The sequence below is a fragment of the Dendropsophus ebraccatus genome, chromosome 5, assembly GCF_027789765.1.
Source record: "Dendropsophus ebraccatus isolate aDenEbr1 chromosome 5, aDenEbr1.pat, whole genome shotgun sequence".
In the NCBI taxonomy this organism is placed as follows: Eukaryota; Metazoa; Chordata; class Amphibia; order Anura; family Hylidae; genus Dendropsophus; species Dendropsophus ebraccatus.
Window position 1 is genome coordinate 65,871,175 of NC_091458.1, and position 27,913 is coordinate 65,899,087.

General features: G+C 41.9%; 1 protein-coding gene across 2 annotated transcripts in view; it reads left to right on the forward strand.

Moving 5' to 3' along the window:
- The first annotated feature begins 12,354 nt into the window (after positions 1–12,354).
- The window catches only part of BAZ2A (bromodomain adjacent to zinc finger domain 2A), a 35,830-nt gene continuing 20,271 nt past the window's right edge, over positions 12,355–27,913 (forward strand). Inside the window, exons 1-13 of one of the 2 annotated variants that reach the window (XM_069970451.1) lie at positions 12,355–12,582; positions 15,838–15,975; positions 16,254–16,766; positions 19,853–20,047; positions 21,008–21,202; positions 22,541–22,678; positions 23,203–23,263; positions 23,480–23,588; positions 23,786–23,887; positions 25,025–25,232; positions 25,391–25,452; positions 27,061–27,105; positions 27,299–27,541. In XM_069970451.1, the coding sequence (XP_069826552.1) occupies positions 15,840–15,975; positions 16,254–16,766; positions 19,853–20,047; positions 21,008–21,202; positions 22,541–22,678; positions 23,203–23,263; positions 23,480–23,588; positions 23,786–23,887; positions 25,025–25,232; positions 25,391–25,452; positions 27,061–27,105; positions 27,299–27,541 (2,007 nt within the window). In that variant the 5' untranslated portion in view covers positions 12,355–12,582; positions 15,838–15,839. Of the gene's footprint in view, positions 12,593–15,837; positions 15,976–16,253; positions 16,767–19,852; positions 20,048–21,007; positions 21,203–22,540; positions 22,679–23,202; positions 23,264–23,479; positions 23,589–23,785; positions 23,888–25,024; positions 25,233–25,390; positions 25,453–27,060; positions 27,106–27,298; positions 27,542–27,913 lie in introns of both variants that reach the window. The other variant, XM_069970450.1, reaches the window with a different exon arrangement.

Consider the following 27,913-nt stretch of genomic DNA (forward strand, 5'->3'; position numbering starts at 1 on the left):
TATTTGCTATAACGAGATATGTGACGCAAGGCTATTTATTGTATGTTATTTTATATAATGTTGCATCCTCCACCTCCTCAATGATGAAAACGGATCCTGCTTCTTTAAATAATTCATGTTAATCTAGCTGCTGGATGGAAATGATGGGCAGTGAATACAGTGACATCAGCAGCAAAGCAATATCAGCCACCTGCTTCCAGCCAGAGAGACTCATACACAGAGAGGGTGGAGGGAGGGCCCAAGCTACACCCCCTCTTTAACTCCTTATTACTCCCAAGCTCCAAAGCAGGACATCCAGGTGAGTGACCTGCCCTGCAGACACCCCTATGATCTCCTTACTCATCTACCCCATACCCTTCTCATACAAGACTTTGCAGTAAGCTCCTGCCTCATTTCCTGCAGCTGCCGGAGCAGCTGGTGACTGCTGGGTCTCAGAGGCCTCAGCTTACAGCCTAGAGCTTACATCTACCTATGTGATGCAGCACTACTCATTGCTTATCCGATGTAGAAGGGTATCATTGGACCAATGTAGGCATGGCAGTATGGGTCAACCAGAGTTACCTAGCAAGAAAACCCCCTGGTCTCCACCACCATAGAAGTTTGGTTACCGTATGTACAGCATCGCTGTCACTTCTCCCATCCAGTTAACCATTAAAGGGCTGAGTAACAGTAATGTAAATGATAAGCTAATATATTACATATATAAAAGGTTGAGGTATATAGGCTGCTTATATAAGGTGTAATACTCCATAAAGTAATGAAGATATACCAAAAATATTGACATTCTTACAACAGTTACAATAGTTTTGCTTTGTATTGTTAAAGAAGCAGTGCACTTTTTTTTTTTGTTTCCTCTCCTGCTGCAGGCTGATATGTACACTTACTATTGACAATCAGTTTCCAGTGGCGCGGCTTCATTTCGGTGTTACATTGCTGTTTGGGTCCCGCTGGCAGTGATTTCACCACTCTTCTGACCCTCTTCTTTACTCCCTGATTTTGAGGACCAGAAGTCGGGGTCTCCAATACATCTCTATGAGAGCTCTCTTATAAAGATGCATTGAAGAGTCTGACTTTCTGGCTAGCAGCTAATGACAGGAGGTCACATGGGCATCAGCGGGACCCAAACAGCGCCATACCACCGGAATGAAGTCAAGTCACCGCTGGAATCGTCAATGGTAAGTGTGCATCATCCTGCAGCAGGGGAGAAAATTTAAAAAAAAAGTGCTCTGCTTCTTTAAAGCAACATAACCTTCTACCTGCTGTACCCAGTCCTCTCAATCAAGTCCCCATGGCCACTAACAGGCCATGTTTTGAGGACTTCTTTAGCATTTCACATGTGATATAATTATACTCAGTGCATCAGGTATTATCACAGCTGTTGTATGGGATATCCTCAAAACATGACCTGTTGGTGGTCCTTGAGGACTGGAATTGAGAAGCACTTCTGTCAGGCACAATTCATAGCATACACCTTGGGTTGGGTTCATGAGTGGTATTCGAAATGTACCTATCAGTACGGCCACTTCCAGAGCAGCAACAAATTCCTCTCTTTGGGTCAGTTGGGGTCTCAATGCATACAAAGAGGCAATGTGACCATAATGTACATGACTCCCTTTTGGATCAAAATGGGAGTTGCGCACATTATGGTCTCACTTCCGGGTAAACAGACAAAATTGGAGCTGCCACAGTGACAGGTACACTTAGAGGCTACATTCACACATTCAGAGTCATGCCACAATTGCGGGTTCATACCGGGACCTGTCAGGGATTTTTTTTTGTGGCACAGATCACGGCCCAGAAAAAAGTACGGACATTAAGGGTGCTAACACACACGACTGATACGCAGCATATTTTCTGCGGCAGAAACACAGCAGATTAGATCTAAATGACTGAACACAGCATCAAATCTGCACCATCAAATCTGCTGCGTATCTGCTGCAGATACGGTGTGTGTGTTAGCACCCTTAAACAGGACCATTCAAACCCATTTAAACTAACGGCATCACAATGAATGATGATGCCAGGAGTTCCAATAGTCTGTTTTGTAGCATACAATCTGTGCATGGACTGTATATATGCAACATGTGAATCTGGCCTATGCCAGTTTTACACATGCAGCATTTGAAGCGGATTTCACAATGCGAGTTCTGCAGCGAAATCCACTGCGATCCTGTGTCATGTCATTTTCTATGGTTTTACTTACTCGCAGTGGATTTTCCATTGCACTGCGAGTATGTAAAGCTATATGCCACTTTACCCGGCCATGCTGGACTAATACTTTACCTGTCCACACTCCTGTTTGCTTCTCAGGCTCCCTGGTGTCCCACTCAGACAATCAATCTGTTGCCCTGCTGCAGCCACTGATTGGACGAGCAGGATGTCAGGGAGCCTGAGAAGCAAGCAGGAGCCCAGACAGGTAATGTATTATCTGGGTTAAAGGACAACTTCGGCTAAAAGTATTTTTTTTTATTTATATGTTATTACGTATGGAAAGTTAGACAAATTTCTAATGTACATTAATTATGGGAAATGCACATATACTGCTATTTCCCTTAATTTAGTAGATCATGGAGTGTTAGAATTCTGTCCAAAACCATGACGTCACAAATCACTTGTAATTCATATGGAGTGTCCAGCAGGGGAGCGCACTTTATATTGAAGTCAATGAGTACCATTGACTTCTATATATAGTGCGCCCCCTGCTGGACACTCTATAGGTTCAATTGATGTGTATGTAAAAATGTAATGTACAGTACGTTTTTGATTGAATACGTTTATGGAATACTTTAGGGAGCAAGGACACTTGCTCCCCAAAGTATTCCATAAATGTATTCAATCAATACATTTGGAGGGCACCGAGCAGGGAAGGAGAGAGGTGCCTGTGCATCTAATTACCTCCCCCCTCCCTGCTCGGTGCGGGACACATACACAGTACTACTCCTCCCATCATCTGCTCATAGTATGAGCAGATGATGGGAGGAATAGTACCAGGGCCATTACCAGTCCGCCCAGCCCCCCTCCCCGCCATATATGCACTGTACTACTACTCCCATCATCTGCTCATAGTATGAGCAGATGATGGGGGAGTAGTACCTGCGCTATCCCCATCACATCGCCGCCGCGGGGGGCGCACTATATATAGAAGTCAATGGTACTCATTGACTTCTATATATAGTGCGCCCCCTGCTGGACACTCCATAGGAATTACAAGTGATTTGTGAGGTCACGGTTCTGGACAGAATTCTAACATTCCATGATTTAAAAAATTAGGCAAATAGCAGTATATGTGTATTTCCCATATTTAATGTACATTAGAAATTTGTCTAACTTTCCATAAGTAATAACATATTAAAAATACTTTTGTCCGGACTTCTCCTTTAATTTGGATGGAGCTTTACATATTCGCAGCAGAATGTATGTAAACCCACAGGATCGCTGCGGATCCTGTATGTGTGAAACTGGCCTATAAGTCAGTATTTGGTCTTTATTTCAGCCAAAACAAGGAGTAGGTCCAAAACACAAAAAAGGCACAAATCCTAAATCTATAGATTTTCTCCCTGTCAGGTCCAGTCCTGGTTTTTGTTAAAGAATACAGATATTGACTGAAATAGTATGTGTGAATTCAGGTTGGCTTCACACTGGCAAAAACAAGCACTGTGTAAAACCTCATGCAGCAGCTCTCACTGAGCCATGGGCGAACACTTCACTTATTTTTAGTGCATTTCCCCCACTCCCATTGAAGTCAACAGGAGCAGAGTTTTGAGCAGTGAGACCACACTGTTATTAATAGGGAAAACAATGGGGGTAATTATTCAATAATACAGATGGTGTATGCCAGCGAAAAGGTGTTGATTTTTCTGCAATCCACAGTTTGCGTATAAATCTTCACCTTTTCCCTGGCATACGTCAGACACCTAATGGCTAGGTAATGTTGGGCTACTGGATCAGCCATAAATTCACTGGATTTGGTGTAAACATACCGTTATTCTGTTACTGTTGGGCAACATTTTAAGAAAAAAATGTTAACTATGATGTTACGAGTGGATGTATTGGATATAATATAGTACATTGTATTGTATATAACTGATGACTGTGATTTATTGCAACTGATGTTTACTGAACATCTGACCACCACATTCACAAAAGCGCAGAAAAGTGGACATTCTAGAGGCCACTAGACAGGATAAGTTGGAAAATAATAAGTGTAATGGACTTTAAATGCACCTCGCAGACAGCAGAAGGCTAAAGTGACAGCTCTCCATGCAGTACAAATAGGAAAGCCCAGGCTGTTTTTTATAATTTCTTATTTCCCTAAAGGAAACCACAGTGTTAGAATCTGTATCATTGTGCTCTAGATACTGTTAGATCTTCAGCTTCCTGCATTTATCAAGGATTGTAAAGGGTGCAGGAGCCTCAGGGCTTGTAGGATGGGCCAAGCCCACTATCCAGGGAGCTGTCTGTGTGGGGCTTATGATGTCGGTATAAAAATAAAATAGCAAAACACTGGCAGCTTGTGAATGAAAACAGGTTTAGCCAATTCTAGTTTTTGCCTGAGCTTGTGAGCTTGGCAAGGAGGGGAGTGAGGGGACTGGGAGGAAGGAGCACAGACTGATTCGTGACCAAAGATAAGGGGAGGATGGGAGGGCTCTGTGTCTCTGCACGTTAGATGGCTATGTGAGTATATATATATATATATATATATATATATATATATATATATATATATAGTATATATGTGTGTGTGTATATGTGACTATACACAAAAATGCAACAGCTCACCGCAATGGCATGATACAGACCCACTACAGACATGAAAATAGTTAAAAGCAGAACCCCCAACTGCAAAGATAAGGTGGCCCCATTCTACACTGGGGCTTACAGCCTCTTGATGTGGAATTACTCTTGACAAAAGATGTGCATTTAAAGATTATAGAAATATGGAAACAGGTCACAGAGAGGGGCAGAGTTAATATCTGAAGTGATTCTACAAGATTTATTTACAAAATAACACAATGTATAGATTATAGGTTGCTACAAGACGTTTCTAAATATAAATGAATATGGAGAACAATAAACTTCTTTATCTTTAGGCTGATGTTACACACAACTGTGAGTGAAATTGAAAGAACTTTTTTGTGACCTAAGACAACCCCTTTTGGGCTAATTGGCCCCCCCTCTTCCCCACAGCCGCAGCGGGGAAGATAGAGACTACTGCAGGTGAGGGTTTTTTTGTCCACATCTTGGTGGTGTAAGGTTTTTAATTCCAGTTAATGAAACCAAAGCCAGTAATGGATTCGAAAAGAGGATAAAACTCAGTTCCCAACTTTGACTCAAAGCGGTTAATATTATAGAAAAAAGGCCAACAGCATACAATAACTCAGGATGCACTCTAACCTGACCAGAAACTGTGTTCAGTTTGGAGACCTCACCTACAAAAAAATATTGATGAAATAGAATGGGTCCAAAGAAGGGCTACAAAATGGTGGAAGGTATGAGGCATAAACCATATCAGGAAAGACTTAAGGGTTTGAATCTGTATAGTCTGAAGGAAAAGAGGGACATTGTCAAAGCCTTTAAATGTTTTAAAGGACTAAATAAGGTTCAGGAGGGAAGAGTTTTTAATAAAAGAAAAAAATGAACGCAAGAACTAGAGGACACAATCTGAGGTTAGTTGGAAAAATCAGAAGCAACGTAAGAAAATATTACTTTACTGAAGGATTAGTAGATACTTGGAACAAACTTCCAGCAGATGTGGTTGGTAAATCTATGTCAGGGATGCAGCCTTTGCTAGGACGACATCCAACCAAAGTCGGTAGGAGAGATTGCAGTGAAGAAGGAAAATGACTCCTAGGGAACAGGGTGTTGTGGTGCATAATGGGTCTGAGGAAGAAAGGTGTGTTCCTCCTTAAACACATCGGCAGACTCATCAATAAAAGCAATATTTTATTATTTTAGTGCTCCGTTCTCCTGTTTCTTGCCAGGTTACTTCTACAGAGAAGCCCCACAGCACACTGCTTTTCCTAGTAGTTATATTTGTCTTTCTTACAATCTGCAGAATATCTCTCCATGTAATCTCTTTGGTGCGGGCAATAAAAGGGCTTATTGTAAGGATATCTGCTGGTCTAGGGCAGTGAAGGGCTTATTGTAAGGATATCTGGTGGTCTAGGGCAGTGAAGGGCTTATTGTAAGGATATCTGGTGGTCTAGGGCAGTGAAGGGCTTATTGTAAGGATATCTGGTGGTCTAGGGCAGTGAAGGGCTTATTGTAAGGATATCTGGTGGTCTAGGGCAGTGAAGGGCTTATTGTAAGGATATCTGGTGGTCTAGGGCAGTGAAGGGCTTATTGTAAGGATATCTGGTGGTCTAGGGCAGTGAAAGGCTTTTATGGTAGTCTACAGTAGTCTTCTATGGTAGTCTATTTGGTGGTCTACAGCAGTCTGCTGGTTAATTTTAAAATGAGCACTGTCTTAAAAAAATTTTTTTATATGTCAGAAAGACTTATCAAAAGTTTTAATTGGTCGGATTCTGAGTGTTCAGACTCAAACCAATCACTAGAAAGAGCCGGTAGGAGTCTGTGTTTTCTCTGAGCTCTGTGGGGACATCTCTGTCACATAGACACAGGATAGACAAACTTGCAGCAGCTTGCTGCTCTTCCCACTTGTTCTACTAATTGGTTGGGGTCTGAGTGTTCAGTGATAAAAACTTTTGACATGTTCCTAGGAAGAGCAATGGTTAATGGGCTTGCCCAGGCAAAATAAATTGCAGGAAAGCAGGGTGAGGTGTAAAAATAATAAACAATTCATATTCCCAAACCCCAGTCCCTCTGCAGCTGCTACAGCGACGCTCCTGGCCCTCCACTTGTTTCCTCTGTGTCCTGGCTCATGTGATGTCACAGGAACCAGGAGATAGTAGAAACCAATGGAGTAGCGGGTGTGTTGGCGTGGCAACTGAGAGGGAGTGGGAGGGGTACATATAACTTGTTTATTATTTTTACATCACCCCCTGCTGCCCTGCAATTTTTTATTTTGCCTGGACGACTATTTTGACTTATAATAATCTAAATAGGCCATCAATATTATATTAGCAGGGGGCTAACTCCCGATTCTCCTAATTCATTGGCTGAATGACCATGGCCATCAAATTTAAAAGCCTGAATAACCCCTTTAAATGCTACATATCAGGGGTCTAGTGTCTACTCACCTTTTCAGGCTCCAGTCCTTTCTGTAACATCCTGTTTCCTGTATAAATAGATCATAGTGCTAGGAGGGCATACAGTGCACTGGGCAGCTCTTGGGTCTCCAATCAGAGAGTCAGTATTTGTGGAGAGATGGCTGTGGATATCACTGCTCTGGGGCTATTTTAATGGGAACTATTTTTTTAAATACTGTAAAGGATCTTAATTTTTCATTAGAACATCTCAACTTTATTGTGGCATGCATTCAGAATACTGGAAATATTCATTAGATTCATATTAGACTCCACATTGAAGCTACGGAAGCGCACAGTTGCTGTATATTTTATGAATGCACATTCATGACAAGAATCTTCCAAAATGAGATATGTTGAGTTTATTGTACAGTGGCTTAGCTAGATGGGTTGCAAAGGTAGCAATTGCCACCAGTCCCCGGTGTTTGATGGGTCCCAGCTGCCTGTCCCCGCCACATAGATAAATACCAGCATTACAAACACACATTGTAGCTTGGGGGCGGTGTAACAGATTTTTGATAGGGCCCAGGAGATTCTAGTTATAGCTCTGGTGTCTATCAGTGGGATATACAAAACTAATTGCTAGTAATGGAGTCATGGAATTATATATTGTGAGATATGTGACATGTCTTGATTTGTATGATGGGGAGACCAAAGGGATCATGGATCAGTGGATGGCTGTTTCAGGATTCTTGCCCCTTGTCAGTACAAAGCATAGTGCTGGTGTATGTTCTACGTAGCTTTGTAATATTCATAAGACCTTATACATTCCAAGATTGAAAAGTGACCATTTGAACAAGTAGAATTTTCTTCTATAATTCTGACAACAGATAATAAAGAATTAGGAAATAACGGACTAAATCTAACCCTAACATATCCATCTCTTCTATTTTCCTTCTGTATATTAGCTTCATGTATTAAAGCACATATTATTCATATTACTATTTTTGCAGCATGTTCCACTGTAGGAATGGACTGTTTTTCTTTGGATATGTCAAAATGTTAAAATTATTGGCTTCAGTCCCTTGGTGTAGTTGTAGCAAAATAATTACTGGTTGGTGATTAGGTTTAAATGCGCTTGGCACACAAATTCATAATAAGGATGCCTTTGATGGAACAAGCAATCAATCACAAAGAACATGCATAATATCAGTCAGTTATTGGTAAACAGCTTGGTCATTCAGGTTAGTCACTTGAAAAGCAAATCTAATGAGATACAAATCTACAGATCGGAGCGGGGGTGGCGATCGGAGCGGCGGCGGGGGTGGCGATCGGAGCGGCGGGGGTGGCGATCGGGGCGGCGCAGGGGGCTGCGGTTGAGCGGGAGGCGGGCTGCGGGCAGGCCGGGCGCGCCATCGCAAAACAATTTTTCCGTACGATATATCGTACGGTCTAAATGATGATCGTTATAAAAAAATTGTTACTTCGAAATCATTAATCCTGCGATCGGGCCAATAATCGCCTCGTGTAAACTTAGCATTACATTTTCCAATCAGGCAGTTCATATTCTTTTTGACATCTGATTCGACACCAGTCATATAGTTATGCAAAGAAGGGGTTCGTGAAGCCTCAGTTACGAGTCTCAAAACACGGCAGAACAAAACCACCCTGATACATAGTCCCCCAGGTCCTCACTCTGTTGCGAGCTTTGGGACCTAAATAGGGAAACACCAGGGTGGTTTGATGCTCTCCCCACTAGGAGGCACCCCTTGGCAATGGGCTTCCTTCTCTGGAGAGAGGGATATCTGGCTATTCCCGTGTTTTGAGACTCGTAACTGAGGCTCCACGGACCCCTTCTTTGCATATTCAAATTTTGTAGGGGACAATCAGTGGAGACTCGTAAATGAGTACGCCATTGGATTTTTTCGCTGTTCTCCCTGAGTTCAGTGATTGTCGTGTTTTGTTGGTCTATTTTTCATTGCCCCCGGTAGCCAGAATCCTACTCCACACTGACGAGGGACAAATACCCCGAAACTGCAGTCTGTGGATGGATGCCTAACCTTGGTAACCCTTGTCTTATGTCGTTATACCTGCCACAGATTTAGACTTTGACTTACAGGGGCCACCCTGGTGTTTCTCTATTTAGGTCCCAAAGCTCGCAACAGAGTGAGGACCTGAGGGACTACGTATCAGCGTGGTTTGGTGCTCTCCCCACTAGGAGGCACCCCTTGGCAACGGGCTTCCTTCTCTGGAGAGAGGGATATCTGGCTATTCCCGTGTTTTGAGACTCGTAACTGAGGCTCCACGGACCCCTTCTTTGCATATTCAAATTTTGTAGGGGACTCGTAAATGAGTACTCCATTTGATTTTTTCTCTGTTCTCCCTGAGTTCAGTGATTGTTGTTTTGTCAGTCATATAGTTACCAAACAAATCCAAGTATGCCAAAACCAATATTATAAAATAGATATTGTATATATTAATATAAAATAATATATTGTTTTAAAATAATAAAGCCACACAATTACTACCATTACAATACATAGTGACTGAATAATATTACCATACTGTCACTAAATAATGCCATTACACAATGACTACATAACTACTATACTGTTGCCAAATAAACAAACATTGTAGGCGCCTCACTTGTTCAGTTTCTTACCCACCTCTATACAAACTCCCCATCCATAGTGCCCCAAATGGTAGTAATGCCTTCACACAGTTATAGTGCCTCCCCAAACAGTACTAGTGCCCAATCTAGCCTCACAGACTGAAAGGGCCCTCTTTGTGCCCCTACAAAGTAGTTAGAAACTGTTTGTGCCCCCTACATTGTAGTTAGCCATACTCCATTCCCCCACATAGTAGTGAGGCCCATTTGTGCCCCCAAACACTAATTACCCCATCTTTTGTGCCCCCTCCCCACAGTAGTAAGGATAATCTTTGTGTCTCTACAATATAATCATCCTTTTGTGCCAGAGGAAACATATACAAAGTTTTAAGGGCCCACAACATTTCCTAATTTGCCTCCTTTGTTTATGCCATCAATCCTTCATTTAGCAGTATTCCTCACACTCTTTGCAACCTAATGTGCACATCTTTTCATACATAGACATTGATTGGGTTACTCACTCAGGCAACTTTATGCATACAAGCTTTTTTGTACAAACGCTGGCTGGACAATAGTACAGACCATGGGTGTTCCACAAAATAGAGGAAGGTATCACAAAGCCTTGTATCTGTAATTTATTCAGCCAATAACAAAATAGCGTACAACTACAGTTCTTGGCAAGTTATATTGCTAGGTAGGGAACATCAAAAATTACTTGTGGCCTCATTCTCACCACTGTGAGAAAACATTCAGTGCATGATTTTTATTAAGCTCCTTCATCTTCAAATGTGGTTAAATGTGTTCTCTGGGGCTTTAAGAGTTTTTCCAACTTAAAACTTGTCCACAGGATAGGGGACAAGTAATAGATCACAGAGGATCAAACCTCTGTACCCCTTGATGATCTCCAGATCAGCCCCGGTCTACTTTGTTTTGAATACAGCCATAGGTATGGCACATGACCTGCAGCTCCATTCATTCTCTATAGAGCTGCCTGAAAGAGCTCAGTGCCCTACTCGTCTCTCTCCGGCAGCTTCATAGAGAATGAATGGAGCCGCCAGACAGAGCCAAGTACAGCACTTGGCTCTTTGTGGCAAGTCCATAGAGAATGAATAGAGCCGAGGGTCACATGTGGTACCCACGGCTATATTCAAAACAAGGGAGCTGAGGCCGATCTGAAGATCAGCAGGGGGGCAATCTCTTACTTGTCCCCTATCCTATAGACTAGTTAGTTTTAAGGTGGAAAACCCCTTTAAAGATTGACCTATACTCATGCCATGCTCCATGATAAGTCTATGGGGCCATCTGCTGCAACTGGACACAGATTGCAGTACAGACCTGACTAGTGCCACAAAGGAGCTCTCTACTTGGCCCAATGAATTGTGTGGCCTATTCACTTCATCATAGTTCATCACCATAGATGTATAGAGAGTTATAGCTCATTTGTACCCCACTAGGAATTCTGAGAATAAAGGATAAATTCTAGGGACACTTTATATATTTTTCCTACATTGAAATATGACAACATGTCTCCTGATTCTGTTATGTACAATGATGACATGGAGATCTTAGATCAAAAGCACTAAATACAAAAGGGGATCCATGACCATACTGCACATACAATGCAACTGGAAAGTCTTCAGGTCTTTTCAGTTTTTTTTTTTTTTTTTTTTACATTTTGTTATGGTGCGGCCTTATGCAAAAATAACATAAAATGAGGCCAAAAAGTTTAGTCTTGGTTTCATCAGACCAGAGAATCTTGTTTCTCAGTCTGAGAGTTCCTTAAGTGTTTTTTGTTTGTTTGTTTTATTTTAGCAATTCAAGGCAGTTTTCATATGTCTTGTACTGAGAAGAGCTTTTTTTCTGGTCATTCCTCCATAAAACCTAGATAGATGGAGTGCTGAAGTTTCTACCATCTTTGGTTCACAACCAGAATTAGTGCCCTATTCCACGGGACGATTATCGTTCGTTTAACGATAAACGATCCAAACGACTGCTATTACGAAAGACCTGAAATCGTTCACCCATTTACATGGGGTGCAAACATTATGCAATCAGTTAGTGAACTCCCCTAAGTGGGACAGTGAAATAATGTGCGAATGTGTAAAAAAAAGTGAAATAAACACACAATATCCCCATAACCCCCACTGAAAATAATGAATTTAGTAACAACACTGGCAATAATGAATTCAAAGTTAGCATTTTTTTTTTCATGAAATGAAGGCATTTTTAAATTAAAAAAATAGTATGGCTATCGGCCAGAATTTACCACTAAAATAAAGTACCATATGTCAGGAAACATAGTCTCAGAATCGCTGGGATAAGATAAAGCATCACAGGGCTGTAAAGCCATAAAGTGAGACAGGTCAGATGTGAAGCAAGGGCTCTGGTCCTCAAGCATATCCTGAAAGGGTTAATGTCGTGCACAATATATTTACAGTCATTTCTGGTGATATTCTGAAGCTCTATGAGGGTTGCTGCACTGAATCCCCATGAACATTAGGGAGGCTTGTGGTAACACTTGCATATAACAGAGGCCGCCATCGTGGTCTGGCTCCTGTGTGGAGGTGACAGCAGTGAGGGACGCTCCTCCCGCACATCCGCCCGGTGTGGGACAGACACTCCAGGAGATAAGTTATGAGTCTGGAGTGGAGCCGGCTCCTCTAGGACCCCGCGGCCTCCGCCAGTACTTCCTGCCTCGCTCTCACTCGCTCAGCTTCCAACCTCCGGAGCCGCGGCTTCGTCCTGCTACCTCCCCCAGGCCAGGCCGGGGACACCATGTGAGCACAGGCCGCGACCAGCGCCGCAGACTCCGCTCCCCGGCGGCTTCAGGTGAGCACAAGTAAGCGGGGAGTGAGAGGGGAGGGCTGCGGGCGGAGAGGGCAGGCTAGGCCCGGCTGACCCCACTGAGTCAGGGACCTGTCTGCTGGATGGAGCGGACACTTCATCAAGTTCTTTCTGTTGTGATGGACGAGCCGGGGCGGCCGGGAGTTGCGGGCGGAGGAGGATGCGGGGGATCCCGGGACAGCAGCACCGCTCCAGGCCGCTCCGTGTAATGTAATGGCCTCCTGGTTAATAAGCTGTGACATTATTAATATGGCTGCAGCTGTGTACAGGACATGTATGTGCTGGGGGAAGCTGCCCTCCCATCCCTCCCCACTATAAGAACCAGAGAGCCCCCTCTCTTCTCTCTCCCTCTCTCTCCATTTTATGATTGAATAGTTTCTCCTTGTGTGATATGTGAGAAGTGATTCATACAAGAAGCAAATGGAGCTGAGCATTTAAATCCCCAGGAAGGCTCCCATTGTTCCAGCAGCAGGCAGGGCTCCTGCCGCACTTCTCTCCACTTCTAGGAAGGAGAAGAACTGCTGGACTTATAGTTATGGATGATAATAACCTAGGAATCTACAACTCTTGAGTAGTCGGATCAGGGTCCCATAAGTACAGACCTAAAGATCCCCCCCCCCCCAACTTCTGTATCATCTTCGTCTGAGTAACAAAGGATTTTGGTATGTGACTGCTTATGGTAGCCGTTCTCCCTAAGGCTCTGTTCACACAGTATTTTTAGCCAAATTTGTGTTTAGAATTTATTAAAGTTCACACCTTTTCTATTTTTTTTTTTTTTTTCTGTAGCAGTTCTACGCCTCCGCTGTATGGCTCACAATACCATATAGCGCCTCACTCACAAACCGCCTTTGTTACCCACAGCAGCCAGAGCGCAACTTGCACTAATTTTAGCAATAGAAGTAAGTTTTTGCTGTTAGACAGCAGTGAGGCCCATGTATATGTGAGCTTAGGGTAGTTAGACCCGGGCCAGGTCAGCATTCCTTTATGGGCCCTGTAACCTGGTTAGATCATCAGGAAGGCGCAGAAAGTCGCTGGATGGTTTATGCGCCTCTTTACTTCCATCATTGTTGGCTGCACATCACCCTCTTACATGAGACGTGTGACCAACCAACAATGGTTTTTAACGTGAAAATAAATGCATCTATCCTCCCATAGATCTTCTGTTGGATGTCAGGAATTGGGTATACTACTGGAATAAGAGAACAAGAAATATCCATGATCATATTAATAGATGCTAGTACAAGTCTGGACTCCAGAAATCACATCAACATGCTAAAGGGGCTCTCCAGCCATACATTCTATTTTATAAGGGGCGTTAGTGGGGTGCGTGAAACCGCCGGTCACTGTGCAGAGAGCCATGGGGTTATAAGGGAATCCATGCCGCGTAGTAAGAGGGGAAACAGGCCCGCTTTTCAGCCTCACCTTGCTGATGCCGCTTAGAAGGTAAAGTGTTGCTTTAAACCAGGGATGGGGAACCTTCGGCCCTCCAGCTGTTGCAAAACTACAAATCCCATCATGCCTGGGCAGCCAGAGCTTTAAACAGTATGTACTTTTTTGCCACTAATTGCTTCATTGTGTGATGCCACTACTGATGATGGTGAATGTAGTTCTACTGCAACCCGTCAGTTGCTGCCATACAAAGGTTATTAGCAATCTGATCCTGCAGTTGTGTATTACGCCCCTCATTGCATATACATACACACATACATACATGATATATATCCTTTAAACAGTCGCTTGGTCAAGCAGTCATATTGTTTATAACTGTACACATGCCAGTCCTTAGTGAGTGTTATACTCCTAGAACAAGACTAACATGGTATCCCCAGCACTGCAGTACCTTCTGTACAAAGACCATGAGTTACTATACTGCCTATACCTATTGGACAGTAGATCACCTGATACAGAACGGCATCAACTGTCTAAGGAAAACTATGGCCCATAGCAACCAATCACGGTGCAGCTTTCATTTTACCAAAGTAATTAAAGAAATGGAAGCTGAGCTGTGATTGGTTGTTGTGGGAAAACTGTACAGTTTTTGTCTCTGATATATCCATGAATTATGTGAGTTTATGTCCCATGATTGGCGATTGAGAAGAGTTGTGTGTGGATTGACCCTAAAGGGGCACTATAGGGGCATGGTATACTGCTCTTAATTTCATTAAGGCTCAGGCCCCCTAGGTGCACCTTGTGGCTTCGCTTTCAGATCTACATTGACACAGGCAGTAAAGTGGAAGATGCAATAACGTTATATTATAGTTATTAACTAGAGATGAGCGAACCGGGTTTGGGTTCGAGTCGATCCGAACCCGAACGTTCGGCATTTGATTAGCGGTGGCTGCTGAACTTGGATAAAGCTCTAAGGTTGTCTGGAAAACATGGATACAGCAAATGACTATATCCATGTTTTCCACATAGCCTTAGAGCTTTATCCAAGTTCAGCAGCCACCGCTAATCAAATGCCAAAGGTTCGGGTTCGGATCGACTCGAACCCAAACCAGTTTTGCTCATCTCTATTATTAACCCTCCTATGTCTTAAAACTGGAATGCTCCTTTAATATGTCCCACATGTTTTTTTTTATCTGAGCCAGAATAGTGTCTGAGCTGATTCATTCATGTCTGTGGGCAGTCTTCTATATGTTGCACAACTCCCAATGTGCTTCTCATGTGCGTTGTGAGGAAATAATGTAATGTCTTTGTAAGGCCATTATTTGGTGACTGGTAGGGACTATGGCCATCCCCTGTAATAATCCCTATAAATACACACTTAGGCTATGTTGCCACACAGTATTTTAAAATCAAGACAAGGAGTGGATTGAAATCACAGAAAGGCTATGTTCTCACACTGTTGAAATTGAGAGAATGGCTGCCATGTAATGTGAAATCTACAGCCTATATGCTTTGTGTGAACATGCCTTTTAGATGTATTTATGTCTCCGCTTTGTCGGCCCTGTGCATCACTCTCTGTGGTTTCTACCATAATGGACCAGCACTATATTTTTCTTTCTTTTTCCTTAATCTTCATGTGCATACATTTTATGGTGGGATATGAGGTGACTATTGTCACCTGTACATGCATCTTATTTATGGAATCGTCCATCAAACGTGTCCTGGATCATTCGCCTTCCTGCGATCTGAACAGTGTTACCCCTTGGCATTGTAGCATCTGATGCTTTTACAAATCATCCCTTCATTCGAGTTACTTTGTAGTAAAATCATTTATTTCTTTTTGCTTTGTAGACATGGAGACAAACAATCACTTTGGAAGCACTGGCCAGCCTCCATTATCCAGCGCCTCAGGACTGAAACAGCTGCCTCAATTGGTGGAACCAGTTTACACACACAATTCTCTTGTAATATTTCCTCAGCAAGCAAAAGGTGAGCAAAGAATCTATAAGGCTGTAGGTATCTTTGTAATGTATTATAGATGTGCACAAGTCTACAAACACATCACTGCATTACAACCATTAGTGTGTGATATATAATGCAGGTCTTGTTCCACATTAGCTTTTGTCACCTTTGCAACTTCATTATACTTTGCATTTAACATTATCAGTCAGAAATTTTCTTTTTGTCTTTGTTATTTTAACTATTTGTTCATAGTTAAAGTTTATCCAGAAATTGACATAAATTAATCTAGACATATGTCACTTTAGGTCTAAATTGCGACATGCCGGTGAATGGCTTGATCTCCCCCTCCATACCAACTAATCCTCATGGGACGTATGCATCAGATGCCAGTACTACCAGTCACCCTGCATCCAATAACTTTGACTACCTCTGGAAATACCCTAAGTCTATTGTGATTGACAGTCTTGGGGCAAATCTACATCAAGTCAATGGTTCAGGATCTCCACTGACAAATGGCCCATTTTGTAAAGGAAGCTCGCAGGACGCCTGGGAAAACTCTGCCTCCAGTCATCCAGCATCTCTCACAATCAGTGGTCAAGACTTGTGCAACTTAAAAGTGGCAGCTGCCGTAAATGAGACACATTGCCTTTCTGAGACATATAGTCCAGCTCCGGCATCGCCAGTGTCTAGTGTACAGTGTGTCTCTGTTACCTCTCAATGCCAGGAAACTCTGCAGGAGCTAGAATCAGATGCTGCAAACATATTGGAGAATGATGGAAGACTTACAGAAGCTGTGGGGTCCTCTGATACACCAACAGGTGCGTTACAGTCTTTCTTAAAGCTACAAAATATTTGTGAGTTAACATTTTTTATAAATACATTCTTAAGACCATGATTGTTATGGCATTTTTAAAGGGGTTGCACAGGATTTGAAAAACATAGCTGCTTTCTTTCAGAAACAGCACCTCTCTTCACTTCACTGTATGTGGTATTGCAGCTTAGCCTTATTAAAGTAAATGGAGTCTAGTTGTAAGATCACACAAATACTGTGATCCCTCTTACAGGTGTCCAGGAAGCTCAGCTACAACCCACTGCATAACTTTATGGAATCATTACACATACCTGTGTGTACTCGCAAATGCCCTCCTTTAATTTCACATTGGGAAGAATTTATCAACGCTTGTGTATAGAATTAAACTTTTTACACAAAACACTGAAAAAGTTGCAAACTTTCTGCAAAAAGTTTTCTAGTGTCAAGCAGTGAACCCCCCATGCATATGTTTATTTTTATTTATTATAATATTATTTCTATATTTATTGTAATCCCTTTTAAAGTGTAACTACCATTTTTAAAAACTTCTGACATGTCATAGCGACATGTCAGGAGTGTGTATCGGTCAGGGTCTCGCAGCTGAGAACTGCTTGTTTTATCAGTCTATGGTATTCATCTCCCTATAGCAGAGATAAAGAGGCAGAGCGCACGTTACCATGCGCGCCTGCCCCTTTGTTCTAGTGATTGGCGGGGTTCTCAGCTGTCAGACCCCGACCGATACGCACTTCTAACATGTCGCTGAAGTTTTTAAAAATGGTAGTTACACTTTAATTAGGGATGGTCCAAACCTGCCGAGGTTCGGGTTCGTATGAACCCGAACGCTCGGCAGCAGATTCCCGCTGTCTGCCCGCTCCGTGCAGCGGGGGATACAGCGGGAGTAACGCCTGGAAAACTGGGATACAGCCTATGGCTATGGCTGTATCCCAGTTTTCCAGGCGGTCCCCCTGCTGGATCCGCCCGCTCCGCGGAGCGGGCAGACAGCGGGAGTCATTACCGAGGGTTCGGGTTCGTACGAACCTGAACCGAACTCTGTTCGGACCATCCCTAACTTTAATTAAAAATGTGAAAGGGGTTATCCCCTATCCACAACATTCACTTGGGGAGCAGTTGAGCTTTTTCACTGTGACTGGTAAGAGCTCCACTGATCAGCTGCTTATTTGGAGGGATAAGGGATAACTTTATTCTTGGGATAGTGTGGTAACCTGAAGTAGGAGAAACTACAGTATGTCAGCCTGAAACTGAATCTGATGGCCTGTCTGTCAATTTCCTTAGTCTGAAAGAAGTAGTTCCACTTTTAATGGGCTCCGGTTGCTTTGAGCAGTCGGGTATGTGCCTGGAGCAATCGGGGCACGTAAAAAGAGGAACTACTTTTTTTTTTTTCTTTTTTTTTTTTTCCTCCAGCTAAACAAATTCATGGCCAAGACCGATTCCAAGTTTTGGAGTGATCCACTGTACTTTCACTCTCTGTTGATAACCTCTCCTCAGTGCTTTAGCCCCTTTACTCAGCTTTATCGTGGCTTATTTCCCTCAGATCTGTATTCTGATTACAGGGAATAAAGCTTTGACCCTAATATCACGTGGTTAATATGCGACTCAGGGTTATTTGAACACTGCAGACTACTTTCTGTCTTTTCCAGGAACAATGCCAAACTTGTCCTAGCACTAATAGTATAGCCCAATATCAAATGATCACACACTGCTGTGTATCCTAGTCCACAACTCTTTTTCGTCCTTGTGGCATATAGGTAGAGATCAGACCATGAAGTTGGGCTCATGAAATCTTATGAGCATTCGGTCAGGGAATATTTCCATTTGGTAACTATTATTAAAGGGTCAATATTTGTAATGATATGTTATGTACATTGCTAAATTACTCAGTTTTAACCCATCAGTGTTTGCAGCTTAATGACCTTTTACGTGGACCGATTCAGCAAGGAGTGTTGCTAGAAACACTCCTGCAACTGATAATTGGCCCTTGTAAAAGTGGCAGCTATCAGCCGAGAAGCAGGCAAAACTTTATCGCTGTTGGCCCCACATTTTCCTGTGCAAACAGGGTCATATGTGGCCGATAAAAGGAAACTGGCAGCACAGGTATGTGTATATCTGTGCTGTCAGTTTCCAGATGACAAGCAGCAGTGTATACTTTCCATCCACGCTGCTTGTGATCCGACATCCAGTTCTCCAGTCCTCCAGGCACTGCTGTATCTTAAGGTCCTGCCTCCTCCAGAATAATTGACAGACAGAGGAGATGGGGACTGAAGATATACAGCCAGTGGCTGGAAGACTGTGGACCCGATTTGAGGCACTGCAAACAAGAGCTGATCTTGCTGGTTAGCTCTCATTTGCGACCACCCACAGCAGGCAAATCACTGGGTGTAAGGGTCCATTTACACAGATAGAATATCTGCAAACATTTGAAGCCAAAGCCCGGAATGGATTTGAAAAGAGGTGAAATCTCAGGCTTCAAATCTTTGGCAGATAATCTGTCAGATAATTTTTCTGTGTAAATGGATGATTAAAAAAAATTAAAAATATTGTCAAAAAGCCAAATATGTGACATGAATGTGACGCTACCCTCAGAATTTCTGCCACATACATATTTTTGCTGTCGGAAAATGAAGCCATGAAACTACTGTTAAGGATCCCATCTTCCACTGTCTAATCGCAGGGGCTCCAACCTGTGGTACCTCCACTGATTATAAGAATGACATTGTGTTCCCTGATTGAATGAAGTAGCAGTCTAGACACTACCCTGTTGCTCACTTTAACCGTATATTCTACCGCTATACTGCACTTGACTGCCATTCTATTGAGGACAAGCATCCCCTATACATAGAATAGTATTTGCAGTCTGTAAAATTAGATAAGAAATTTGGCAAAAAGTAAAACAGGAAATAACTGTATACACAAACAGAGGTCATGTATATGTGGATAAGAGGTGTGCTGTTTACCATCATTGTGACTGGCATATTCAGCATTTGAGCACGTCCTTTGGTTATCCTTATTAACATGACTTTCTTCAGATGATTCGTACCGCTGGCATCGATGATTTTATTTGTTATTAATTTATAGGTCATAGAATTTCTGAGCACAATGGACCCGAACTGGCAATTGAACAACTAAGTCCTGCCGCATCTAGCCCATCTCCCCCTCCTCAGGATGTCCCCTGTGTGAGTGTCCCATCTCCACAATCTTCAAGGCAACTTGAAGATTGCGATCTTAACTCTGATCCTGCCATGGATACCTCTGAAAATAAAGCCACTGGTGGTAAGTTATACTACATGCATTCAAATATTTATCTTAAAAGGAATGTACTGGTAAATATTAGTTATGTACCTACTATTTGAGTTTATATTTGTTGTGGTCTATGTTGGACAACAGGTCAGAACTATATTTCAATTGCCTTGAGGCTATTACTTGAGATCCATGTGTGTGTGTATAAATATATTATATATAAAATATTATATTATATTACAAGAAAAGCTATCCACTCTATTCACCTGGGGAGCATTTAACCCTGATCATTTTTAATCTTGGGATAATCCCAGTCTGTTACGTGCTCTGACCAGTTGAGACACATTAAAGGAGGCACTACTTTTTTCAGACTAAATAAGTTGACGAGGCATCAGATTTGTTTTTTGACTGACCTACTGAAGTTTCGTTCACCTCTACTGATAACTCATCCTTAGGATTGCTGCCGTCGCAAAGATAAGCCATCAATAAAAGTTAATGTTAATGACAATTAATGTCAATATAGCCTTTAATGCATATTTACATAATAGATGTGTTGAAGTGGTGTTACCACCCACTTTGGACCCTCTTTTTGACTAGTTAACATCTCAGAAGGAGGGAGAGGCAGGCAGACTTTCAAAGTTCCTACACCAAAATACTACATTCTTATCCATATATTAGCATTTACTTTTCATATACAAGATGCTTTGTCATTTTCATTGTAATTGAAAAAACTAAGCTGCTCTGAAGGAATGGGGACTTTTGTATGTATTAAGAGTGGATTGAAGACCAGGGAAAGGCCTCCTGCAGTGCAGTTTGCAAACAAAAACACTCATCCCTTGGGGTTGGGAATCATTTTATTGTCCCATACTCCTTGGCTATATCTTAAACAGTTTTGCCACAAAACAGATGTATATGACCCTAGAAGAGGATATCTGCAGTCATTTCTTTTCTTCTTGAGATTGATATTTATATTTATCTTTGGTTGAATAATAGAATCTGTCAGCAGAACATTAGATGATCTAGAGGAAAGTGATGTTGAAATGCAGCAGAGGGATGAGAATCCACCGGTTGAATCTCCAGGTTTGGGATGTCTACCGCAGTCAGACACTCCAGTGGTTGAAGACCAGAACTCTTGCTTATCCCGCTCATTGTCTGCATCTCCTGAGCCTGCAGACCCTGAAGTACAAGGTAACTGCACTTATTTCTTATGTGCCATATAACAGTATGAGAAGAATAATACTGTTTGGAAAAGGTACCTTTTTAAAATTATGTATACAGAAAATGATTGTGATTTTTATACAGAAAGTGTCATGTCAAGTAGAAGGTGAATATACATGGCTGCCTTTCCTGACTATCTGTACACATGGATGCTCAGTGCAGCTAGTGTATGTGATAAGGATAGAGAGAAGAGTAAGGGCCCCATTACATGGGACGATGATAGCCCGATCAATACTGGGACTATTACACACCCCTATAATCGTTTAGCAAGGGCTGCATGGACATAGTTAGTGATGTCCGTGCAGCCTTTGCCCAAACAGTTTACATTACCTGTCGCTTTCAGTGTTCTCTTACGCTCTGCTTCCTCCCCAGTCCCTCCTGCTGCAGCTTCAGAGCGGCCTGTCTGAACTGACAGATCACTCAGCCAATCACAGGCCGCGACCACCACTCAGCTCAGACAGGCCGCTCTGAAGCTGCAGTGCGTGGGATCAGGGAGGAAGTAGAGCACAGGAGAACATCAGAAACAAGGAGAGGTGATGTAAACTGTTGAATTGTCAGCCCTTGCCCATGCATCGATATTGCAGGTAGCGATGCATGGTCGTCGGCTAATAATTTTAGGTGTAGGCCTAAAGAAACCATCAGCTGATGATCAATTTTCTCTTTTTTTTTTCTTCCTTCTCTATTACACCAAGAGATAATCGGTCGTTTATTGCTCCGTGTTATAGGGCACTAAGCTGCTGCCAGACTCCACTGACAGTGGGTTGAAATGCATCTTCTATCCTTCTCACCGAGAACATCTGCCATTTCCTATACAAATTAGTTGACTGTCAGTGTGTGGCCACCTTATGACAGATCAATGACACCATCCAAAGATAAATGGTAGGGCACAACACACAGACCTCACATCCAGTATGTTGGTACTGCTGGGAGGACACAGCCACATGAGAATTGTCTGCAACTAGGAGCAGGTTGCAAATCACATATTATGGTTGTGAAAGTGACTGAAAAGATGAAGATTGCAGCCTGAAACCTTGTGCAATTTGGGTTTTTTTTTAACTCAAAGTAACCATTAATGTGTAAAATCTCCCATATCAGGGTGTCTAAAGCCTTTAAGAAGTTGCAGCTTGCCTTAATAATAAACTTGCATTGTATGCTGAAAATCTCCCACTACTGGCAGTTGCAGGCAATGAAAATTTAAATGAAATTTTCTACCTTTACCACAGTAAATCTGTGCACAGTTAAGGCCTAATAGTAAAATGTTTTACTTCTGCTTGTGTATGTCCACACTGAGTTTCTGGATTTTTGCAGATGAATCGAATAAAGGTCCTGAGGGAAGTAAAGCAAAAGAACCCAGTGCCGCATTAGACAACATTTACACAGATAACACAACTCCAGAACCAAGTACTGTCCCTGAGGAGGAAGAACTGGAGCCTGGGGAAGTTAAAGGTGGGTTCTAATGTGCATGGCTAAATATGCATGCCTTAGTAACATATGGGCCTTAGTATGTACTTCTAAACAATCATGAGCATTCAGGGGTATATAGAGACAGCTGTACAGATGTGGTAGGTTAGTTGGTCATTGTTGTGGTTGTCTCATAGGTCTGCCTCTTAGGTTATTTTGGACAGTATTTTGTATCAGTGTTTATAAGCCAGAACTAGGACTGAAAACAAAACACAAAGAAGGTACAGATCTGTCCATTACAGTTTCTCTGTGTAGGTTCCGAACTCGTCACCTGGAAATTGGTTATCCTTTCCCCAAGACATTATCAGCTTTTTGGTACCTAATGTCTAGGTGATAGATTCTCTTGAAGTGTTTTTGTCTATAAGTTATTAATAAAATTCAGCCAGTTGTCGGCAGTTATCAACCCTTTCAGGCTACACAGAGACTAGTGACACTATGATAAACAACTTTCTTACCAACATCTGCAGAAACATTATGTATTTGTGACCTTGCTGACTTTTACCTTCTAGGTGCTACAGTACGGAGAAGGGTAGCTACACCAGAAGCGGTGCGCCAACCTCTCCTTCATGGGTAAGTTGCTGTGTTTTTTTTATGAAAATTATTTTTTATATATATACATTTTCATAATCTGGTTCACATTTACCTGTCCAATTGCATTAGAGAGAAATCTTTGTGAAGCACCTTATAATACCATCTAGTAGTCTGCATTGAATTATTATACAATATGATATGTAGGTGTGCATTTCTTACTCCCTCTCACGATTGTAATATGTGTTTGGCTTTCAGCTGGAAGCGTGAAGTTAGGATAAAGAAAGGCAGTCACAGATGGCAAGGAGAGACCTGGTACTATGCTCCCTGTGGGAAAAGAATGAAACAGTTCCCTGAGGTCATAAAGGTAATGTTGCTTTTATTTGTGAAATGCGATAAGGTTGTTGCACCATGATCAATACTATATAAATCTGTAGTTTAAATGAGTTCTTGCATGGAAAGTTTCAGTTGTGATTGTTGTTGTGTTTAGTTCATGTTTCTGCTCTTGTGATTATTGTTCTGTATGGTTTCAAGTCTTTTCATAATCTCTGTTCTGTGGTCTAGTATCTTTCTAAATACGCCGGTCCTCATGTCAGAAGGGAGCACTTCAGCTTTAGTCCAAGAATGCCTGTTGGAGACTTCTATGAGGAGCGTCACACTCCAGAGGTGAGTCTTAATACACTCATAGTACTTGTTCAGTGCGGTTTGGTGACACTTCTGCTAATTTTTATCTACTTTTAAAGTGTAACTATTTAAATTTTTTTGCAGAAATCAATAGTACAATTGATTTTAAGAAACTTAAAAAGCTGTTTAACAGCCCCCCCCTAATTATTATATGTTCATTATAAGGCAGAGCTGTCTGCATTATAGAGAAGCATAGTGAAGACTGGTTTGCTGTGTCCATGATAAACCACCACCTCAGCCTATGCTCCAATATTTTAATCTGTCTATGGGCTTTTGAATGCTTTTGAGCGCTGAATTCAGAAAAATTCAGAAGCACCCCCAGATGATGAAAGGAGCTTAGGAAGTGTGTGCTCTATTCATTGTGGGGGGCTTGGGTCGCTGTTCTCTGCATCATGTCGTCCCAATGGTTGGAACCCCAGCAGTCAGCTCATTGTTTCCTGTCTTATGGATACGCAATATGGTGGGGTGTCAAGTCCCGCGGTTGACAGCGGTGGATACAGATGAAACCTTGACAGGCGCTGACCAATAGTACATATAGGACAAAGTGCAAAGCAGGTACTACTAAAAAGACATTTATTTGTCTCAAGGTACAACGTGTTTCGGGGTAGAGGGAACCCCTTTTCTCAAGGCATTGAGACATGCAGTAAACAGTAGGAAGCAGGCTGTTTAAATGCCAGATACTTGCAGGAAATTGGGACTTATCCCCGCCCCCAACCCAAGTTACACATAACAGGGTAAAAACACAAAATAGAACCTTATTTATTAGGTAGGTTACTCCACCATTCTGCGTATCCTGCTGGGACCCAGTGGCTCAGGATCCCAGAAACCTAAACTCTGGCTGCTCTGACCTACCATCACTTTCTTCACTGAGAGGGTATTTAGAAGTTGTGCGCTGAGTACAACATCCATAAGGTGAGAAAATGCAAGTGTCTTTGTTTTCACCACCTTTCTCTCGGATTTCACCCTATGGTGCCTGCATATCTCTTTCCACTGGTGTCCTATGGATAGGGAATAAACTGATATCGGAATACCCCTTTAAGCATCATTTGTAGAAGTGGCTTTGATTACCTACAAACCCCATCCACCTGGTCTCGAGTTTTCTCTACTTTTCTTGTCTAGGGCATCAAATGGGTTTTGTTGAACTCCGAGGAAATACCCTCCCGCATCTTGGCCATCACAGGGAAGAGGGGGCGTCCTCGTAATATGGAGAAAGCTAAAGCAAAGGAAAGTAAGGTGAAACGAGGAAGAGGTCGTCCTCCAAAAGTGAAAATGATTGATCTGCTGAGCAAACCTGATGCTAAACTGTTGAGGAAGCTGGAAAATCAAGGTATGAGGACTAATGGAATTGTTCTATTAGGCTCTGTTCACACAGAGCAAAACTGGCGGAGTTCGCCGCCGCAGAATCCTGCCAGCCTTCCTATCATAATGACGCGCCTCCTCTCTCTGCACCCGGCTTAACCAACTTTGTTTCTTTCCACCATGTAGATATTCTGAGTGATGTTGAAAAAGTGCAGCTGAGTAAGCTAAGGAAGAAAATGAGAAGGAAGGTAAGCCTTTATATGGGGGGGATAGGTTTCCAATTATTCTGCCAATCCATTTTACTCCAAATAACAGAAATGTAGTATTCGTCAGGCCATTAGAATTATGGAGATTCCCCTATATTAATGTGATTTTCATTTTTTACTTATACTTTACTACCTCTTCACAATAAAAACACTATTTTGTTGTGCCATAAATCTATTTTTTTTAATCAACAAAAAATTATAAACTTGGAACGACTAAGAGCTTTCATTGGTACTGTGTTGAGGTACCTAGAATTTTTGTAGGAATTATAGAGGATCAGCTCACCCCAAACACGTAGTGGTGCATGTGTAACACGGTTCTCAGGAAGGATGGAGCACGTGGGTAATAGTGCGGGCTGTTACCCGTATAGTTAATTCCAGTGATGAAAGGTTCCACAGCTCCTTGTAGTAATGTAGAAAACTTTATTGGTACATACAAAAATAATAAAAACTTTTAAAACCGCGCCGACGCGGCAAAGAATATACTGAATAGTGAACCATTATATAGTTTGTAGAATGTACCTCTTCCCACTAGCCCCTCCCGTACAGGGTCGGGGGAGGCGTGAACGAGGAACTACATAGGCCACATAACAAGTATATGCATTGTAAATGTCAAATTAATATTGTATAAATAGTAGCAAAAAATATATAAGTGGCAACAAAACAAATAAAGCTTTATTTGTTTTGTTGCCACGCATCAGCGCGGTTTTAAAAGTTTTTATTATTTTTGTATGTACCAATAAAGTTTTCTACATTACTACAAGGAGCTGTGGAACCTTTCATCGTTGGACCTAGAATTTTAACCCCTTCTCATTCTGTTGTGGGAGGTGGAAGGAATAAAAGTACAGCTGACGGGATTTTCTTTTTTTTTTCTTTTTGTTTTTAAATTCATAGCACAAAATAACAGGATAGTTTTAGGATTTGTTTATTAGGAATTAGGAGACCCATCCCTTTTGTAAATCACTTAGTGACATGGTCCCTGTTGACAACAAAATCCAAGGAGTCAGGATAAGTAATTAGAACAGGAGCTTAAAGGGGTTGTCTCACAAAGATAAAGAGGTCTTAATTGATGCATTATGTGAATGTACAAGCATTTCTGAAAATATACAGTTTTTGACCTATATACTTACTAATCCCCCATGTGCCTGCATTGCTTTTATAACCTGTTGCCCTTGGTTACAGCCAGTCTTTGGGCATCCACTATGGCAACAGCAGGGTCACAGGTCATAGAGGAAACCAGGAAGTGATCTGATCCATAGGGGATTAGAAAACTGTAAAAATTATTTTACTTGAAACAACACATTTGCAATCCTTTACAAATATTTATTTTGGTACACCTCTGATTTTGCCAACTTTACCTTATGGGACAACACCTATAACTGTCGTTAGACAGATGAACGCCCATTGCATCATGCCAGGCTTATTCCACAGCGCTATAGAAAGGTGCATGCAGTGGGAAAGAAAAAACCCATAAAAAGGTGCAGTCATTATGAGTCTAGGAAGACCAGGGAAGGTGATGTAATAATTACATTTCTATTTCTTTTTTCTTTTTACTTACTGTATTTAATAAAATATGTCTAATTTCTTTTTAAGGCCAGAAATCAAGAAGCTAAACAGGAGGCAGCGAAGAAATTAAAAGTAAGTGTCTATTAGCCCTTACTACATTCATTCTCATTGTATTCTTCAATAATTAAGTTTCATGTTCTTTTGGTTTGTGGTGTATAATCTCTATTGACCACAATACATAATTGAAAATGTAATACTTTATATATTGTAGTTTACGTGATCTTTTCAGTAACTTATCCTGACCACACTGATGTTTTTTTGTTAGTTAAGAGAAAAGAAAGAGAGAGAAAAAGAAGAAAAGGCGCAAAAGATAAAGGAGGCTGAGCAGATAGAGGTAAAGAAGAAAGTAAGGAGAAAACTGAAGGAAAAAGTAACAACTCCCCCTGCCCCCAAGCCAGACAGGAAGCAGCTTGCACAACAGCGGCGCCTCGAAGAACGCAAGCGCCAACAGTTTATGTTGGAGGAGCTGAAGAAACCTACTGAAGATATGTGTCTGCCTGATCATCAGGTGCGTGACCCTCCTATATAAGTTACAAAGGCTGATTTGCAGTATTGCTGCCATGAGAAAATCAAGTCACAAACTTTTTGGTGTTTCAAAGTAAAACCTATGCCTCAGGGGATACAATTGCTTGATCCTTTCAGCACTAGCCAAGTCCTAGGTGTAAGCTGGCAGCTGAATCAGTGCTGAGAGGCCAGTTGCTTAGGATTCATTGCCAGTCTATAACAGGTTTTCTATACTAGTGTTTTCTGGCCACATGTCCATAGTAACTTTGTGTCTTCATCATAAGACTTCATTGTCACTAAATGGACAAAACAAGAAAACTTGACAGGACTTAGTTCTACATTTAGCCAGCCTTTAGCTTTTTTTATGCAACATTGT